The sequence below is a fragment of the Carlito syrichta genome, unplaced genomic scaffold (assembly GCF_000164805.1).
Source record: "Carlito syrichta isolate Samal-C Ts95f unplaced genomic scaffold, Tarsius_syrichta-2.0.1 Scaffold301890, whole genome shotgun sequence".
In the NCBI taxonomy this organism is placed as follows: domain Eukaryota; kingdom Metazoa; phylum Chordata; class Mammalia; order Primates; family Tarsiidae; genus Carlito; species Carlito syrichta.
Window position 1 is genome coordinate 171,286 of NW_007245986.1, and position 15,257 is coordinate 186,542.

The 15,257-nt window shown below is 43.2% G+C and overlaps 1 protein-coding gene across 11 annotated transcripts in view; it reads right to left on the minus strand.

Annotated features, from left to right (window-relative positions):
- SEC31A (SEC31 homolog A, COPII coat complex component) overlaps positions 1-15,257 on the minus strand; it is an 85,311-nt gene that overhangs the window by 9,452 nt on the left and 60,602 nt on the right. For 9 of the 11 annotated variants that reach the window (XM_008055596.1, XM_021711165.1, XM_021711163.1 and 6 more), the window contains 2 exons: positions 3,227-3,285; positions 1,402-1,662 (listed from right to left, as the gene is read on the minus strand). In XM_008055596.1, the coding sequence (XP_008053787.1) occupies positions 1,402-1,662; positions 3,227-3,285 (320 nt within the window). Of the gene's footprint in view, positions 1-1,401; positions 1,663-3,226; positions 3,286-4,968; positions 5,008-15,257 lie in introns of all 11 variants that reach the window. The other 2 variants (XM_021711159.1, XM_021711158.1) reach the window with 1 other exon arrangement.

Consider the following 15,257-nt stretch of genomic DNA (forward strand, 5'->3'; position numbering starts at 1 on the left):
ATCCACTCACCTCAGCCTCCCAAAGGCGCGAGATTACAGGCTGAGCCATCGAGCCCGGCATAACTATCTCTTAAATGTGAAATACAGCTGAGCGCAGTGGCTCATGCCTGTAATTCCAGCACTTTGGGAGGCAGTGAGAGGATTGCCTGAGCCCAGGGCTTCAAGACTAGACTGGACAACTTGGCAAGACTTCCTCTCTACAATAAATAAATAAATAAGTCAGGCATGGTGGCGTACACCTGTAGTTCTAGCTACTTGGAAGGCTGAAGTGGAAGGATCGCCTGACCCCAGTGGACTGAGGCTGTGGTGGCCATGAGTGTGACACTGCACTCCAGCCTGGGTGTCAGAGTAAGACTCCTACTCAAAAAATAAAATAGACAAAACAGTAAAGTATACTCTTGTGATAGAGATTGTCTTTACATATTTGACTTCAGTGAGTCAAAGAAAAAAACTGACAGTAGAGCTAGTTTTTACTGGGCAGGAGTTTGTTTCATCTTCTGTTGAACTTTGATCCAAGCTTTTTACTTTTTTTTTTTTTTTTTTTTTGAGTTGGAGTCTCACTCTGTCGCCCAGACTGGAGTGCAGTGGCTGCTCCCGGCCACCGCAGCCTCGACCTGCTGGACTCCAGCGAGCCTTCCGCCTCAACCTTCCAAGTAGCTGGAACTACAGGCGCGCGCTACCATGCCCGGCTAATTTTTTTTAATTTTATTTATTGTAGAGATGAGGTCTCACCAAGTTGCCCAGGCGGGTCTCGAACCCGCGGGCTCAGGCAATCCACTCACCTCAGCCTCCCAAGGCGCGGGATTACAAGCTGAGCCACCGAGCCCGGCTGCTTTTTACCTTTCATGAATTTATAAAAATACTTATCTTTGTATATTTAAGTCTACTACATGGAAATATGTTAAATTTTTCAATACCAGGACTTTGCCAACTGGTTATTTGTATGGAAAAGCCAAGTAAAAGTGTTTTATCTCTATCCAAAGATAAGGCTGCATTATTAGCATTTATACATACACATGTATAACTCGTTGTATGTTTATTTTCTATTTTAAAGAGAAAAACCTTTGGAAACAGCTTTTACTTAGTAACCTCATGCAAAGATGATTCAACCTGTCTTAAATTGCGGCCACTGACAAGGTCAGGAGAAATACTGCAATTGGCAAATCAGCGACCACACACTATCAAATGTGTATCCCTCTTTTAGAGAGTTTGTATATAGTTATGTAAAAATAATATACATAATCAATCATAAAAAAAGTTACTATATTTTGTTTAGGTTGTCTACATTGAAACCAAATTTAGATGTTTACTGATAATGGTACAATCATAAGAGTTAACACATTAAAGAAAATGTACTAAAACAGAACCATTTTCCCACCCATGTCACAGACATCCTGTTACCTGGAAGGTGTTTCCAATAGGAGCCCCTGGGGCACCTTCAATGTTGGGCTTTGAGAAGGGTGGCGGCACTGCTGGACCAAGAGGCTGCTGGATGCTGTGGAAGGGCTGGCCCCCGGGAAGGTGAGGCTGTGGGAGTGAAGGCTGGCTTGATGGTGGTGCTGGCGCCGAAGGCTGCTGCTGCAGCATCTGGGACTGGGGGTCACCCAAAAGGTTCATGATGGGTGCTGTGATAGGAATAGGAGGCATGAAGTTTTCCGGCATCTATTAAAAAACAGAAATAGCACCCAAGTAAGAACAAGAACAGCAACATTTCCTCAGCTACAAATAGGGAGTTAACTTATTCCATGGTTAAACAAACTTTTTTTTGAGTCGGGGTCTCACTCTGTCGCCCAGGCTGGAGTGCACTGGTGTGATCATGATGATCACAGCTCACAGCAGCCTCGACCACCTGGGCTCAGGTGACCCTTCCTCCTCAGTCTCCAAAGAACTGGGACTACAGGCATATGCCACCATATCCCACTAATCTTTTTTAAAGTTTCTGTGGAGACAAGGTCTTGTTATGTTGCCCAAGCTGGTCTCAAACTCCTGAGCTCCATCAACCCACCTGCCTCAACCTCCCAAAGTGCTGGGATTGCGGGCATGAGCCACAGTGCCTGGCCTAAACAAATGTTAATAAGTAGCAGAATTATTTTTTTCCAATGAAATTTTATGCAGAATAAAGTAAACTGAGTAAAACATAAAAGCAGAGCTAATCTGGCTAAGAGAGGAGGGGAGCTCGAGCCTAGACCGCTCCATCCCCTCTTTCTACTCAGTTGACCCCAACAGAAGGGGGCTCGAGCCCAGACTTCTCTGTCCCATCTCCCTCCCTTGGCTGACCCCAACAGAGGGGGTTTAAGCCTGGACCTCTCTGCTCCCCCCTCTCTGGCCAACCCCAAAGGGGAGCAAAAACCATGGCATTCTGGAAAGAGGACATCACACATGGAGAATTCTATCCAGAGGTAGCAGTACTGAAATCCAATGACCAAGTGTGCATGTGCAAATGTGTTGAATGTGATCAGGATGTAACACCTCAGTAGACATTACATAGCGATTCTATCACACTAACTTGAGTTACTGATTAATATTAACCTAAATTTGGGGTTTCTTTGCTCAGTTAATGTCTCCCAATTTCATGTTATAGCCTTTCACTACTATATTTGGGGGAAGGGGATCATTAAGCTAAAAAAAGTAGAAAAAGGCTTGGGCAAAAAGAAGAATCTTATTTTGTGCTGTAACAAACAGTTCTCAACAGTTACTGACATCTACATGCCCTGGTACAGGGCTATTTCTTCATTCATATTATATGTGATTTTAAAAAGTCCAAAATATTGGTCAGGCACAGTGGCTGACACCTATTTTGGGAGGCTGAGGCAGGAGTACCGGGACCCCAATTAAAAAATAAAAACAGTAAAAAAATATAATTGCCAAATACATGATTACTGCTGGAACCCAAAGATCAAAGTGATTTCTAAAAAAAAAAAATTAACTCTGAAGCCTGAAATTTTATTTCCTAATTTTTGAAAGGCCTGTTAGGAATTTACATCTTGTCTTCTAAAGAGGCTTTGATTTATATCTCCATCATCATAGCAAGGTTTTGATGATACTGTTTCTACTTTCTTTCCTTCCTTCCATGGATTAGAAAATGCATGTTGAAATACACCTTAAATATATCATTCTGTGAGCTTTGCCTTTAGAAGGATCAGTGAAGTGTGGTGTGTTCCTGTGACTACGTAAGTAATGTAGTATCTGTAGGCCATCTGATTGGATGGACGTCTTTTTCTAGTACCTTCTTCTTCTTGGGTACTCTGTTCAAAGCTGGAGGGTCATTCCAACCATTCTGGGGACCTATAACAGATAACAGAAGACATTTTCCTTTAGAATCCTGAAAGGAAAAGAATGAAATTGAATCTATTACCTTAACACTTTGAAATTTTGCCCTAACCCAGAAACAACTGTCACCAAAGTGTTACCAGCCAAGTTGTGGTAATCACTGTGTAGCTCTGGATTCACACGTCGATACCTTTAATGGTCACAAGTCTTGGCTTAGTGGAAAGAGACCTCGACATGACTTCCACTTAGAAGAGTGAGAGCTGTGCTAAATATTAAAGGGTGATGAAGTCTGTCTATGGTGGTGTATAAGCTCCAAGATCAGTTCACTATCCTCTCCTAAGAGAACACATAACTCACTGAAGCTGCTAAAAAAAGGCATTTGATCTATTCAGCAAATACAAGAGAATCAAAATAGTTACCTCCTATTTGCCAAGAGAGCAAATCAACATATGCAAATCACTGCAAATGTTAAACATGGTAGAAACACTGTTTTAAAAACAGCCCAACTACATAACACCAGAAATTTTTATCATCTTTGCCTTGGGAATTACTTATAAAATAAAAAAGGGCAGGCCAGACATGACAGCTCATGCCTGGAATCTCAGCACATTGGGAGGATGAGGTGAGAGGATTGCCTAAGGCCAGGAGTTTGAGACCAGCTTGGGCAACATAGTGAAACCTAGTCTCTACAAAAAAAATTTTTTTAATTAGCAGGGCATGGTCGTGTGCGCCTGTAGTTATTCAGAAGGCTGAGGCAGAAGGATTGCCGGAGTCCAGCAGGTCGAGGCTGCAGTGGCAGTGATCGTGCCATTGCACTCCAGCCTAGGCGACAATGAGACTCCAACTCAAAATAAACAAACAAAAAAACACACAAAAACCACAACGCTGTTATTTCAAAGTTTAAAATGGACATCAGCTGGGCATGGTGGCTCAGCCTGTAAACCCAGCCCTTTGGGAGGCCGAGGTGAGAGGATTGCCTGAGCCCGGGGGTTCAAGACCAGCCTGGGCAACTCAGTAGACCTCGTCTCCACAATAACTCACAAAAACTAGCTGGGCATGGTGGCATGTGTCTGTAGTTCCAGCTACTTGGAAGGCTGAGGCGGAAGGATCACCTAAGCCCAGCAGGTTGAGGCTGCAGTGGCTGTGAGCGTGCTGAACTCCAGCCTGGGCAACAAGAGTAAGACTCCAACTTAAGAAAAAAAAATAAGACATCAGTGTCAGAACTAATTAAGTACTTTAAGGCCAATAGAGTTAATGAAAAAAGGAATAAAACATACTGGAAGTACGATGGGATACTTACTAAGAGAATGTCAAATATGGCTTCAAATATACAAGTTAATCACCAAGTATTAAACCATATGCTGCTGATAAACTCTTAAACTTCTGGTCCTATAGAGATTAATCAGTCCAATCTATACCATCACTTCCAGTCTTACCCATATCTAAGACAATCTTGGCACAGTTGTTTTATGTCTATATAAAATGGACAGCATTGTGACTTGAATTTATTTTGTCATCATGCAAATTCAATCAGTTCTAAAATCCGATTCAATTAAGAAGCCAAATTAAAAAAATAACACTTAACAGATTTAGGATATCATCATCTTTAAAGTTCACATGCATTATTGTTAATGCCCACTGATTAACTGTATTCATTGATTCAAAGGTTCCCAAAGGTATAGTTTACAACTAATTCACCTTCCAACATAGGTGCCTGGTCTTGGATACTCTGATTTTCTGTAGACAAAATGCAGAAGTTACTTGCATAGCGTTATTGAAGACATTTTAAACTCTGCTTTTCATAATTGTTTCTTCTTCTCCCTCCATCAAACCCCACCAAGAGCAAACTAATTTTATAAGGGAAAAAACTTACTTTTTAACCAAGTCATGTGAAATATTTTCTATCTAATTGAAAAGGTAACCAGTTTCTGGATAAAGTGAATTCATTTAAGTTGTATCAGATCCAATTAACCCTTAAACATCACTTTTTTCTCTTACTATGCTAGCTATCTCTTTAAAGAGGAAATTTCATGTCTTCCTATTAAGATAATGGTATTTCCCTAATTGTTTGCATGGAATATTTTCTAGTATTTGTCCAACAAAGCTCAGAAATATAGCCTAGGGGACAGCACTTCCTAACATGTTATACCTAAATGTCTATCTTGGTGTTATTCAAAGTTGAACCCAAACCAATCATGGATTTTGTGAAAATGCAGACTTTAACTCATGAGGTTCAGCAACAAAGCCTGAGCTCTGTCCTTCCAGCTGCCCCCAAGACGACACAAATACTGCTGCTCTGACACTCCTTAGTAAGGATTTAGGGAAATGGGAGTTTCTGCACTAGCCTGCATCTGATAAGGATAAACATGATGCCTGACAATCTTAGCATGGTGGTGCTACTTTTCACTGCTGGATTTGGGAGGACCCAATGGCCTGCGTTTTGGAAAGACTGTCATTTCTGGGGCCACACCATAATGTAGATATGAATGGGAACAGGCCCAGCAAACATGCAGCCATCTCATATAGCCCTTTCTGTGAAAATACATGCATCTGCAGATTATTTAGCACAAGTGTCCCAGAAATCACTACTCTTCTTAGGAGCACTGAAGTGTCTAGTGGCAGTGAAGAGCAAAACAGGCAGCAACTAACCTAGCAATTCCAACAGTCAGATAGTCAGGCCAGGCCCAGTCTCCAGTCAGTCACACAGCAGAGGCACGTCACATGTACATACAGCTTATGTGAACTCAAGTCTCTTCATGTGGCAAGGGAGGACCAAGAAAATATAGCAACTAAAACTGTGCATTGTTCTGCAATTACACAGGCAGTGAAAAAAGAAACAAAAACACAGGGAGCTCAATTTGGTCTGGGTGCTGCTCAAGGAGCATGTGACCCAGAGGCACTAGGGGGAGGGAGAGGTCACCCCACAGCTTGAAGTCCTCCCGTGTGGAGTGAGGTTCTAGTGTTTACTGGTAGATTCTTTTCATACAATATGGAAACACCAGCTAACTTCTCATCTGGGCTTTCCTTGAAGAAAAGAGTGATTAGAACGAACTGATTGCAAGGTTTTTCTATTTCTACCCTAAATGATGACTTTATAATTTGTTCTCCAGGTGAGACATGACTTCCTAACACTACAGTTAATCAGTGCCTGTGAGTTGCTGCATGCCCATCACAAGAGGACTGCCCTGACTCCTGGCTGCTGGCGCTAGCACAGTTGCAGCCTCTGGGCTGAGGAAACCAAGACATCACAAGCCTGGGAAGACTTTGGACGTGACCCTTTGCTCAGGTTGCAACAGCACGTCCTCTTCCCCTGCCCCCTGACAGAAAGTGCAGAAGATGAAGATTGCTTCAAGCCTGTGAATTAAAGCCTGGGCATGTATCCAGACTTCATAAACTATTAGTACAAAGAATCCATGTATCAATTTCCATATAACTCCTTGGTAAAACGATACCAAAGTCACAATAAAGTCAAGCTCAAAGTTAGGAGTAGAAGCAAATCAGCTCAGGACTAGGAAGCTTCTTCCCAGATCCCAGCAGGGGACTGTCCAGTCTGGAGTCTGTGAGGCAGGAGGGGGAGACTGATGGATTGAGTCTTTCCACCCAAATATGTGCCTGACTGGCTCCCCTTACCTCACACCATGCAATCTATTTAGCCATGTTTTAGTTCAGCCTGATTTTGTTGATTTAATGTAGTTTTGTTTCAACTCAATTCTAACTCTTTTCAATCTTCCTGCTTTTACAGAATTTAGATGATTGCTTAAATATGACTTTTTGTGGCTGATGCCTGTAATCCTAACACTTTGGGAGGCAGAGGTAAGAAGACTGCCTGAGTCTAGTGATTCGAGATCAGCCTGGGCAACTTGGCAAGACATCATCTCTACAATAAATTAAAAAAAAAAAACTAGCCAGGCATGGTGTCGTGTGCCTGTAGTTCCAGCTACAAGGAGGCTGAGGCAGAAGGATTGCCCGAGTCCAGCTGATTTAGGCTTTGGTAGCCATGATCTTGCCACTGACTCCAGCCTGGACAACAGAGTGAGACAGCAACTCAAAAAACAATAACAATAGTAATACTTTCTACAGTGAAAAGTTAATAAAGATCAAGGGAAATTAGTTTTAAAAATAAATGTGGCATGTCACTGGCTGCTACAGTCCTCTTCACCTTAGTGAGGTCAGTACTCCCCAGAATCCTTGTGACAGGGAAGGGCCTTGGTCTCCTAAGCAGGGACGGAGCTGCCCCCATCATTGCCCAAGTCCCCCTCTCCCTGGGAACTCTCTGAGGTGTCCTGCGGGCACATATGGTTGACTCTACACCCTGGTCAGGGTGCTTCTCAGTGGACTCAGAGAGAAACCCTAGTGCTGACAGCCCAGGGACTCTGGCCAGAAGGTAGCCTGAGCTGCAGCGGACAGCACAGTCTTGTCAGCCATACACCTTCCCCTGATCTGAGCCTGACATGTCACGTTTTAAAATAATGTCACAGCCGGGCTCGGTGGCTCAGCCTGTAATCCCGCGCCTTTGGGAGGCTGAGGTGAGTGGATTGCATGAGCCCGCGGGTTCGAGACCCGCCAGGGCAGCGAGACCTCATCTCTACAATAAACCAAAAAATCAGCCGGGCATGGTAGCGTATGCCTGTAATTCTGGCTACTCGGAAGGCTGAGGCGGAAGGATCGCCGGAGCCCAGCAGGTGAGGCTGCGGTGGCTGGAAGCGGCCACTGCACTCCAGTCTGGGCGACAGAGTGAGACTCCAACTCAAAAAAATAAATAAATAAAAATAATGTCACAAAATTAAAGATTAAAGTTTGGAAACACATGAATCCTTGAAGTTATTTTCCAATGACTCAAGATAAAAAAAAAGTTATCCAAAAAAGGGAAGGCTGCCATACTCCTTCCTTTATTTGAACGATTAAAACCAGAAACTATCATTAAACTAAGGAATGTTTATGAAAATTAAACAAAATTTTCAAGTTTAGGCAATATAGCAAGACAATGTCTCTAGAAAAATTAAAAAAAAAATTATCCAGGTGTGGTGGTATGTGCCTGTCTGTAGTCCCTACTACTCAGGAGGCTGAAGCGGGAGGATCACCTGAGCCCAGGAGGTTGAAGCTTTGGTGAGCTATAATCATGCCATTGCATACCAGCCTGGGTGACAGAGTGAGAATCAGACACAAAAAATTTTTTTCACAACACTGCTTCATGAAAACGTACAGTAATATTCCCCTTCAAGTCCCTTTCCCTTGAAGAAGTACAAGATTACATATGTAAATTAAATTTTTGTTGTTTTAACAAAGCCATGATAGCTTTAGGGTCTAAAATTCTATAGCCTTCACATTTAAAAGGGCACTTTCTCTTAGAAACAAGCACACACTGAACCAGGGACCCCCATAAAGTAAAAAATGTGACAGGCAGCATCCTACTCATCCTAGACAATGAGACAGGACAATGCTCTGCTGACTATGCTACTCCCCTGGAAACGCACTGCACGGCTTGACTCAGGCTCTACCCTTCCTGCCAGCACCAGCAGAGGTAGCTTTCCGGACTCCATGAGCACCAGCAGCCCACCCCGTAAGGCCACCCAGAGCCATTGCCCTCACGCCCTCTTCCATTGCACACTCAGCAGCTCACAGCTCTTCAAGAGAAACTTTTTTTCTCATTGTATGAAGTACAGACTTCTAGTCTGGACATTTAAGACTGTCTAAACCTTGGCCCAAATGCAAATTTTATGTTCTAACCTGGAGCTATCTGCTGTTCACTAGAAATGTACTGTCTTTTCCAGCTCCCTCCCTGTCTGGGATACTTCTGACTGTGGACTAAACATGTACTCATTAAAAATTTACAAAGTAAGCTGGGCGCAGTGGCTCATGCCTGTAATCCCAGCACTTTGGAAGGTGGAGATGAGAGGACTGCCTGAACCCAGGGGTTCGAGACCAATCTGAGCAATGTGGTGAGACCTCGTCTCTATAATAAATAAAAAAAAAATTAGCCAGGCATGGTGGCGCACACCTGTGGTTCCAACTACCTGAAAGGCTGAGGTGGAAGGATCACCTGAGCCCAGCAGGTGGAGGCTGCAGTGGCCATGAGCATGCCATTGCACTCCAGCCTGGGTGACAGAGTGAGACTCCAACTCAAAAAAAAAGAATTTACAAAGTGAACTATTCACTGATGTAACATGAGTTCCTCTGAGTCCTGGACACATAATTTCGTGGTTCAGCAGTAGAGGTTTAAAAGTCTGTAGATCTGTCAGAAAGGATCCATCGGACAACTAGAATTTCTAAATCCTGAACAAAATCATGATCTAAGACACATTAGCACAAAGACAACATTTTCCATCACAATTATTTTTATAACCTAAGCAAAATTTTCAGGAAACCCAAAAACAAAATATGGTAAAGTTGTAATTGTGGATTAAAATACAGGGTCTGTTAGGGAACAGAGTTAGCAAGAGTCAGGTGTCATGCATGAGGACACTGGATTCGCTTGGCTTGGGTCTTAGTCTGATTAGTCACTCCGTTTCTCCCCAGGTTAGAACATTCTGTTACTTTGTATACAAAGACATCTGCTCATGCCAAGTGCAATTTTGCTTAAGGAGAAAAAAATACCCATGCAAATATTTAATGGAGATTACAAAGTAACAAGTGCCTAGAAGAGATATTCCTAGATGGCTTCTGTAATCCCAACACTGACAGCTTTCTGTCACTTCCTTCAGGACTAGACTACCTGGAATAGATATGAATGAAAAGGGGTTGTGAAGCCTGAGACCCAGGCTTGTATCTCAGCTTGGTTTACAATCCTGAGAACTGTAACTCCTAAGAAACTCAGTTTCCTCAACTGCGCACGGAATCCCACACCCCTTCTTAAGTGGGGATTTACTTAAACCTCTTTCACTCAAGAACTCTTATTATTACACAACTATTCAGAATGGATACTGTCTTCACTCATCCAGATTTAAAAGGGGGATTTCTGGAACTCTATAAATGAATTAACATTCTTCTCTAAAATATCAAAGTACTGAATTACCTGTAATGTATTGTTGAAATTTGTGTAGTCAAGGAGGATGCATGTAGTGTATGTATGTATTAATGGGACTTTGGTACTCTAGACTTTACTATTACATAGTCATGTGTCACTTCACAATGGGTACATGATCTGAGAAATACACCAGCTGGGCGCAGTGGCTCAGGTCTGTAATCCCAGCATTTTGGGAGACCAAGGCAGGAGGATTGCCTGAACCCAGGTATTCAAGAACAGCCTGGGCAACACAGCGAGACCTCTACAAAAAAAAAAAAAAATTAAGCTGGGCATGCTGGCGTGTGCCTGTAGTCTCAACTACTCAGGAGGCTGAGGTGGAAGGATCACCTGAGCCCGAGAGGTCGAGGAGGCAGTGAGCCATGATCATGCTACTGCACCCCAACCTGGGTGACAGAGTGAGACTTCAACTCAAAAAAATAAAGATGAAAAGAAATACATCATTAGGTGAACTCATCACTGTGTGAACACTACAGAGTGTACTTTCATAAACCTAGATAGTGTAGCCTACTACACACCCAGGTCACAAGGAACAGCCTGCTGCTCCCAGGATACAAACCTGCTCAGTGTGTGAATGTACAATACAATGGTAAGTACTTACGTATTTAAACATATCTAAGCCTAGAAAAGGTACAGTCAACTCATGGTATAAGAGATAAAAGGTCGGACACCTCAACAGGGCAGTCACCACAAAGATGCCTTCCAGGACCAGAGTTGGCTCGGGTGGCTCTGTTAGTGCGTGCCAGTGGCCATGAAGGCCTCAGACATTGCACCACTGTAGACTTTATGAAGACTGAATGCTTAGGCTACACTAAATTTGTTTAAAATGTAACTTTTTGGCTAGGCGTGGTGGCTTACAGCACTTTGGGAGGCCAAGGTGAGAGGCTGCTCGAGCCCAGATGTTTAATACCAGCCTCGGCAACATCGCATGGCCTCATCTTAACAACAGAAAGTTAGCTGAGTATAGTGGCAGGCCTGTAGTCCCTGCTGTTTAAAAGGCTGAGGTGGAAGGACCACCTGAGCCCAAGAGGTCCAGAGTGCAGTCAGCCACGATTGTACTACTGCACTCCAGCCTGGGCAACAGAGTATAAGACTCTAACTAAAAGAAAAACCCAAAACCTTTTTAACTCTTTTGTAAGAACACATAGCTTAAAACACAAACACACTGTACAGCGGTACAAAAACATTTTCTTTTTCTATTTTACAAATTTATATATTTTTACTTTTTTTGAGTTGGCATCTCACTCCGTTGCCCAGGTTGGAGCGCAGTGGCACACTCACGGCCACCCCAGTGTCAACCTTCCAAGTAGCCAGAACTACAGGTGTGCACTTCCACGCCTGGTTAATTTTCATTTTACCGTTGAGATGAGGTCTCGCCAAGTTGCCCAGGTTGGTCTCAAAAGTGCAGGCTCAGACAATCCACTTGCCTCAGCCTCCCAAAGTGCTGGGATTACAGGCTAAGCCACTGAGCCTGGCCTATTTTCACTTTTTAAACTTTTTTGTAAAAAACACACACACACATTAGCCAACGCCTACAAGGGATCAGGATCATCAGAGTCTGTATCTTCCACCTTAACATCTTGTCCCACTAGAAGACCTTCAGGGGCAGTAACATGCATGGAGCTGCCATTTCCTATGACAACAATGCCTTCTCCTGGAACACCTTCTAAAAGACTTGCCTGGGACTGCTTAAAAGTTAACTTTTAAAAAACATAGTAGGCTCAGTCTGTAATCCCAGCATTTTGGGAGGCCAAGGGGAGAGGATTGCCTGAGCCCGGGGGTTCGAGACTAGCCTGGGCAACTTAGTGAGACCTCGTCTCTACAATAAATCACAAAAAACTAGCCGGGCCTGGTGGCATGTGTCTGTAGTTCCAGCTACTGGAAGGCTGAGACGGAAGGATCACCTGAGCCCAGCAAGCCAAGGCTGCGGTGGCTGTGAGCGTGCCACTGCACTCCAGCCTGGGCAACAAAGAGTGAGATTCCAACTCAAAAAACAAAAACAAACAAAAAACTAGTAGAAGACCGGGTGTTGTGGCTCAAGCCTGTAATCCTAGCACTTTAGGAGGCCGAGGTGACAGAACTGCCTAAGCTCAGGGGTTCGAGACCAGCCTGGGCAACTTGGTAAGACCTCATCTTTACAATAAATAAAAAAATAAGAAAGGTATACTAGTGTGCACCTGAAGTTCCAGCTACTTGGAAGGCTGAGGCAGAAGGATCACCTTAGCCCAGCACTCCAGCCTGGGAGACAGAGTGAGACTGACTCACAAAAAAAAGTAGTAGAAATACTCAAAAATAATAATAAAAAGTATAGTATAGCAAATACATAAACCAGTAACAGCAGTTTATTATTAAGTATCATATATTACACACAACTGCCTGTGTAGTACGTTTACAAAACTGGCAACACAGAAGGTATTATACCAGCATCACACAGACATGTGAGTCATGGGTGTTGGGCTATGATGTCAGGACAGTTGTGATATCACCAGGTGACAGACATTTCTCAGCTTCATGATAATTTATAGAATCACCATTGTCATGTGAGCTGTTGTTTTGCTATTTTTTTTTTTTTTTTGAGTCAGAGTCTCACTCTGTTGCCCAGGTTGGAGTGCAGTGGCACACTCATGGTGACCATGGACTCGACGTGCTTGAACCTCTGGGCTCGGGCAATCTTCTTGCCTCCGCCTCCCAAAGTGCTAGGATTATAAGCGTGAGTCACTGCACCCAGCCGACATGTTGTTGACAAAAACTTTCTGTGATAGCACATGTCTGTATATCAGGAAGGTGGAGATGTGTGTAACTCTGGGATCCACTCTCCATAAGACTTTAAAAGTAGTAGCACTGGCCAGGAGCGGTGGCTCAGCCTGTAATCCCAGCACTTTGGGAGGCCAAGCTGAGAGGACTGCCTGATCCCAGGGGTTCAAGATCAGCCTGGGCAACCTGGTAAGACCTCGTCTCTATAATAAATCACAAAAAATTAGCTGGGCGTGGTGGCATGCGTCTGTAGTTCCAGCTACTTGGAAGGCTGAGGTGGAAGGATCGCCTAAGTGCAGCAAATTGAAGCTGTGGTGGCCGTGAATGTGCCAATGCACTCTAGGCTGGGTGATGAGTAAGACTCCAACTCAAAAAAAAAAGTGGCAGCACTTGAAATCTAGTTTATATCCACATGTATTAAGCCATACTGTTAGAAAAGAATACATCTGCAGGAGATCCTATTTTATGATAAGTGTTTCTATTATTCAGCTGAACACATAAAAGGAGAGAAATATTTCCTGGACTCTCCAAGAGCAATACAGTGTTAGAGTAAAGCAAGACTCACTCATCTTTCTGTCCCTCTAGTTCAAAACCATCAGTTATAAGCTGAAAGGGAAACTATGCTTAAATACCAAATGCACAGAGCTCTAACTTTGAGTGAGGTTTTCTATAATCACAGCTAACTTTCTTAAAAAGTGCTTATTTTAATAGCACCTAGTTTTAAGTGCTTATTTTAATAGCACCCTATTTTCCTAAGTGTGTTTAATGTACTGATACCTTCAATCCTCTTAATAAGCTTATGAGTAGGCATATTATCATTATTTTTTAATTCTCTCTCTTCTTTTTTTTTTAAGTCAGAGTCTCATTCTGTTGCCCAGGCTGGAGTGCAGTGGCATGCTCACAGTCACCCGTGTCGACCTGCTGGGTGGGTTCCGACAATCCTTCTGCCTCAGCTTTCCAAGTAGCCAGAACTACAAGCGCAGGCTACCATGCCTGGCTAATTTTTTTTTTTTTTTTTTTTTTGATATATTGTAGAGACAAGGTCTCACCAAGTTGCCCAGGCTAGTCTTGAACCCTTGGGCTCAGGCAATCCTCTCACCTTGGTCTCCCAAAGTGCTGGGATTACAGGCTTGAGCCATCATGCCCGGCGACACTATTATTATTCTCTGAGGAAACTGAGGCTTAAGAAACTGAGTAAGTCAAGGTCACACAAGGCTGGGATACAAACCCAGGCAATCTAACCCAAAGCCTGTCCTCTCACTGCTCGGCTGTGTGTGGTTCTCAGCCATATTTGATCCACAGATTCTTTGCTTATAACACACTTTTAAGGCCCCTCTTACTTACAGCGAAACATATCTATAAAAAGTAACATAATGCTCTAACTGTAATATACATGAGTGATAAAAATAACTTACAAAACTGGGTGCGGTGGTTCACGTATGTAATCCCAGTACTTTGGGAGGTGAAGACGTGACCACCCTGAGCAACTTGTGTCTACAACAAATAAAAAAATCCACCGGGTGTGGTGGCACATGCCTGTAGTTCTAGCTACTTGGAAGGCCGAGGTGGACGGATCACCTGAGCCCAGCAGGTCAAGGCTGTGGTGGCTGTGAGTGTGCCACTGCACTCCAGTCTGGGTGACAAAGTGAGACTCTGACTCAAAAAAAAAAGCAAAAAATAAACAAAAAAACCCTCACTAAATAAGTAGCTCACCATCATAAAAAATTATAAGTGAGATAACAGATCTGTTAATTAGCTTGATTTAATCATTCCACACTACATACCTATGCTAACACATTACACTGCAACCTATAAATGAATACAATTACAATTTATCAATTAAAATATTAATTAAAATGTGTATTCACTAAACAAATTTTTTTAAATTATGATTTTAATTAAAAGTGTCTGGCACAACTACACTAATAGACCAAAAAGAACTCTGGACATTTCCAAAATGCCTGAAAGGGCAGTCAGTTTTGCCTCATTGCCCTATTGCATGCTGATTTCCTATTGTCTCACAGCTTCTCTTTGGCAGAGCTGTAGTCTCTCCCTCTTTTCTTAGTCACGCGTGTTGAGATCACTCTGCACCCTTTTAGATAAACATAATGATAAAATCTGGACAACCAGCCAGGCTCAGTGGCTCAGCCTGTAACCCCGCGCCTTTGGGAGGCTGAGGTGAGTGGATTGTCTGAGCCCGCGGGTTCAAGAC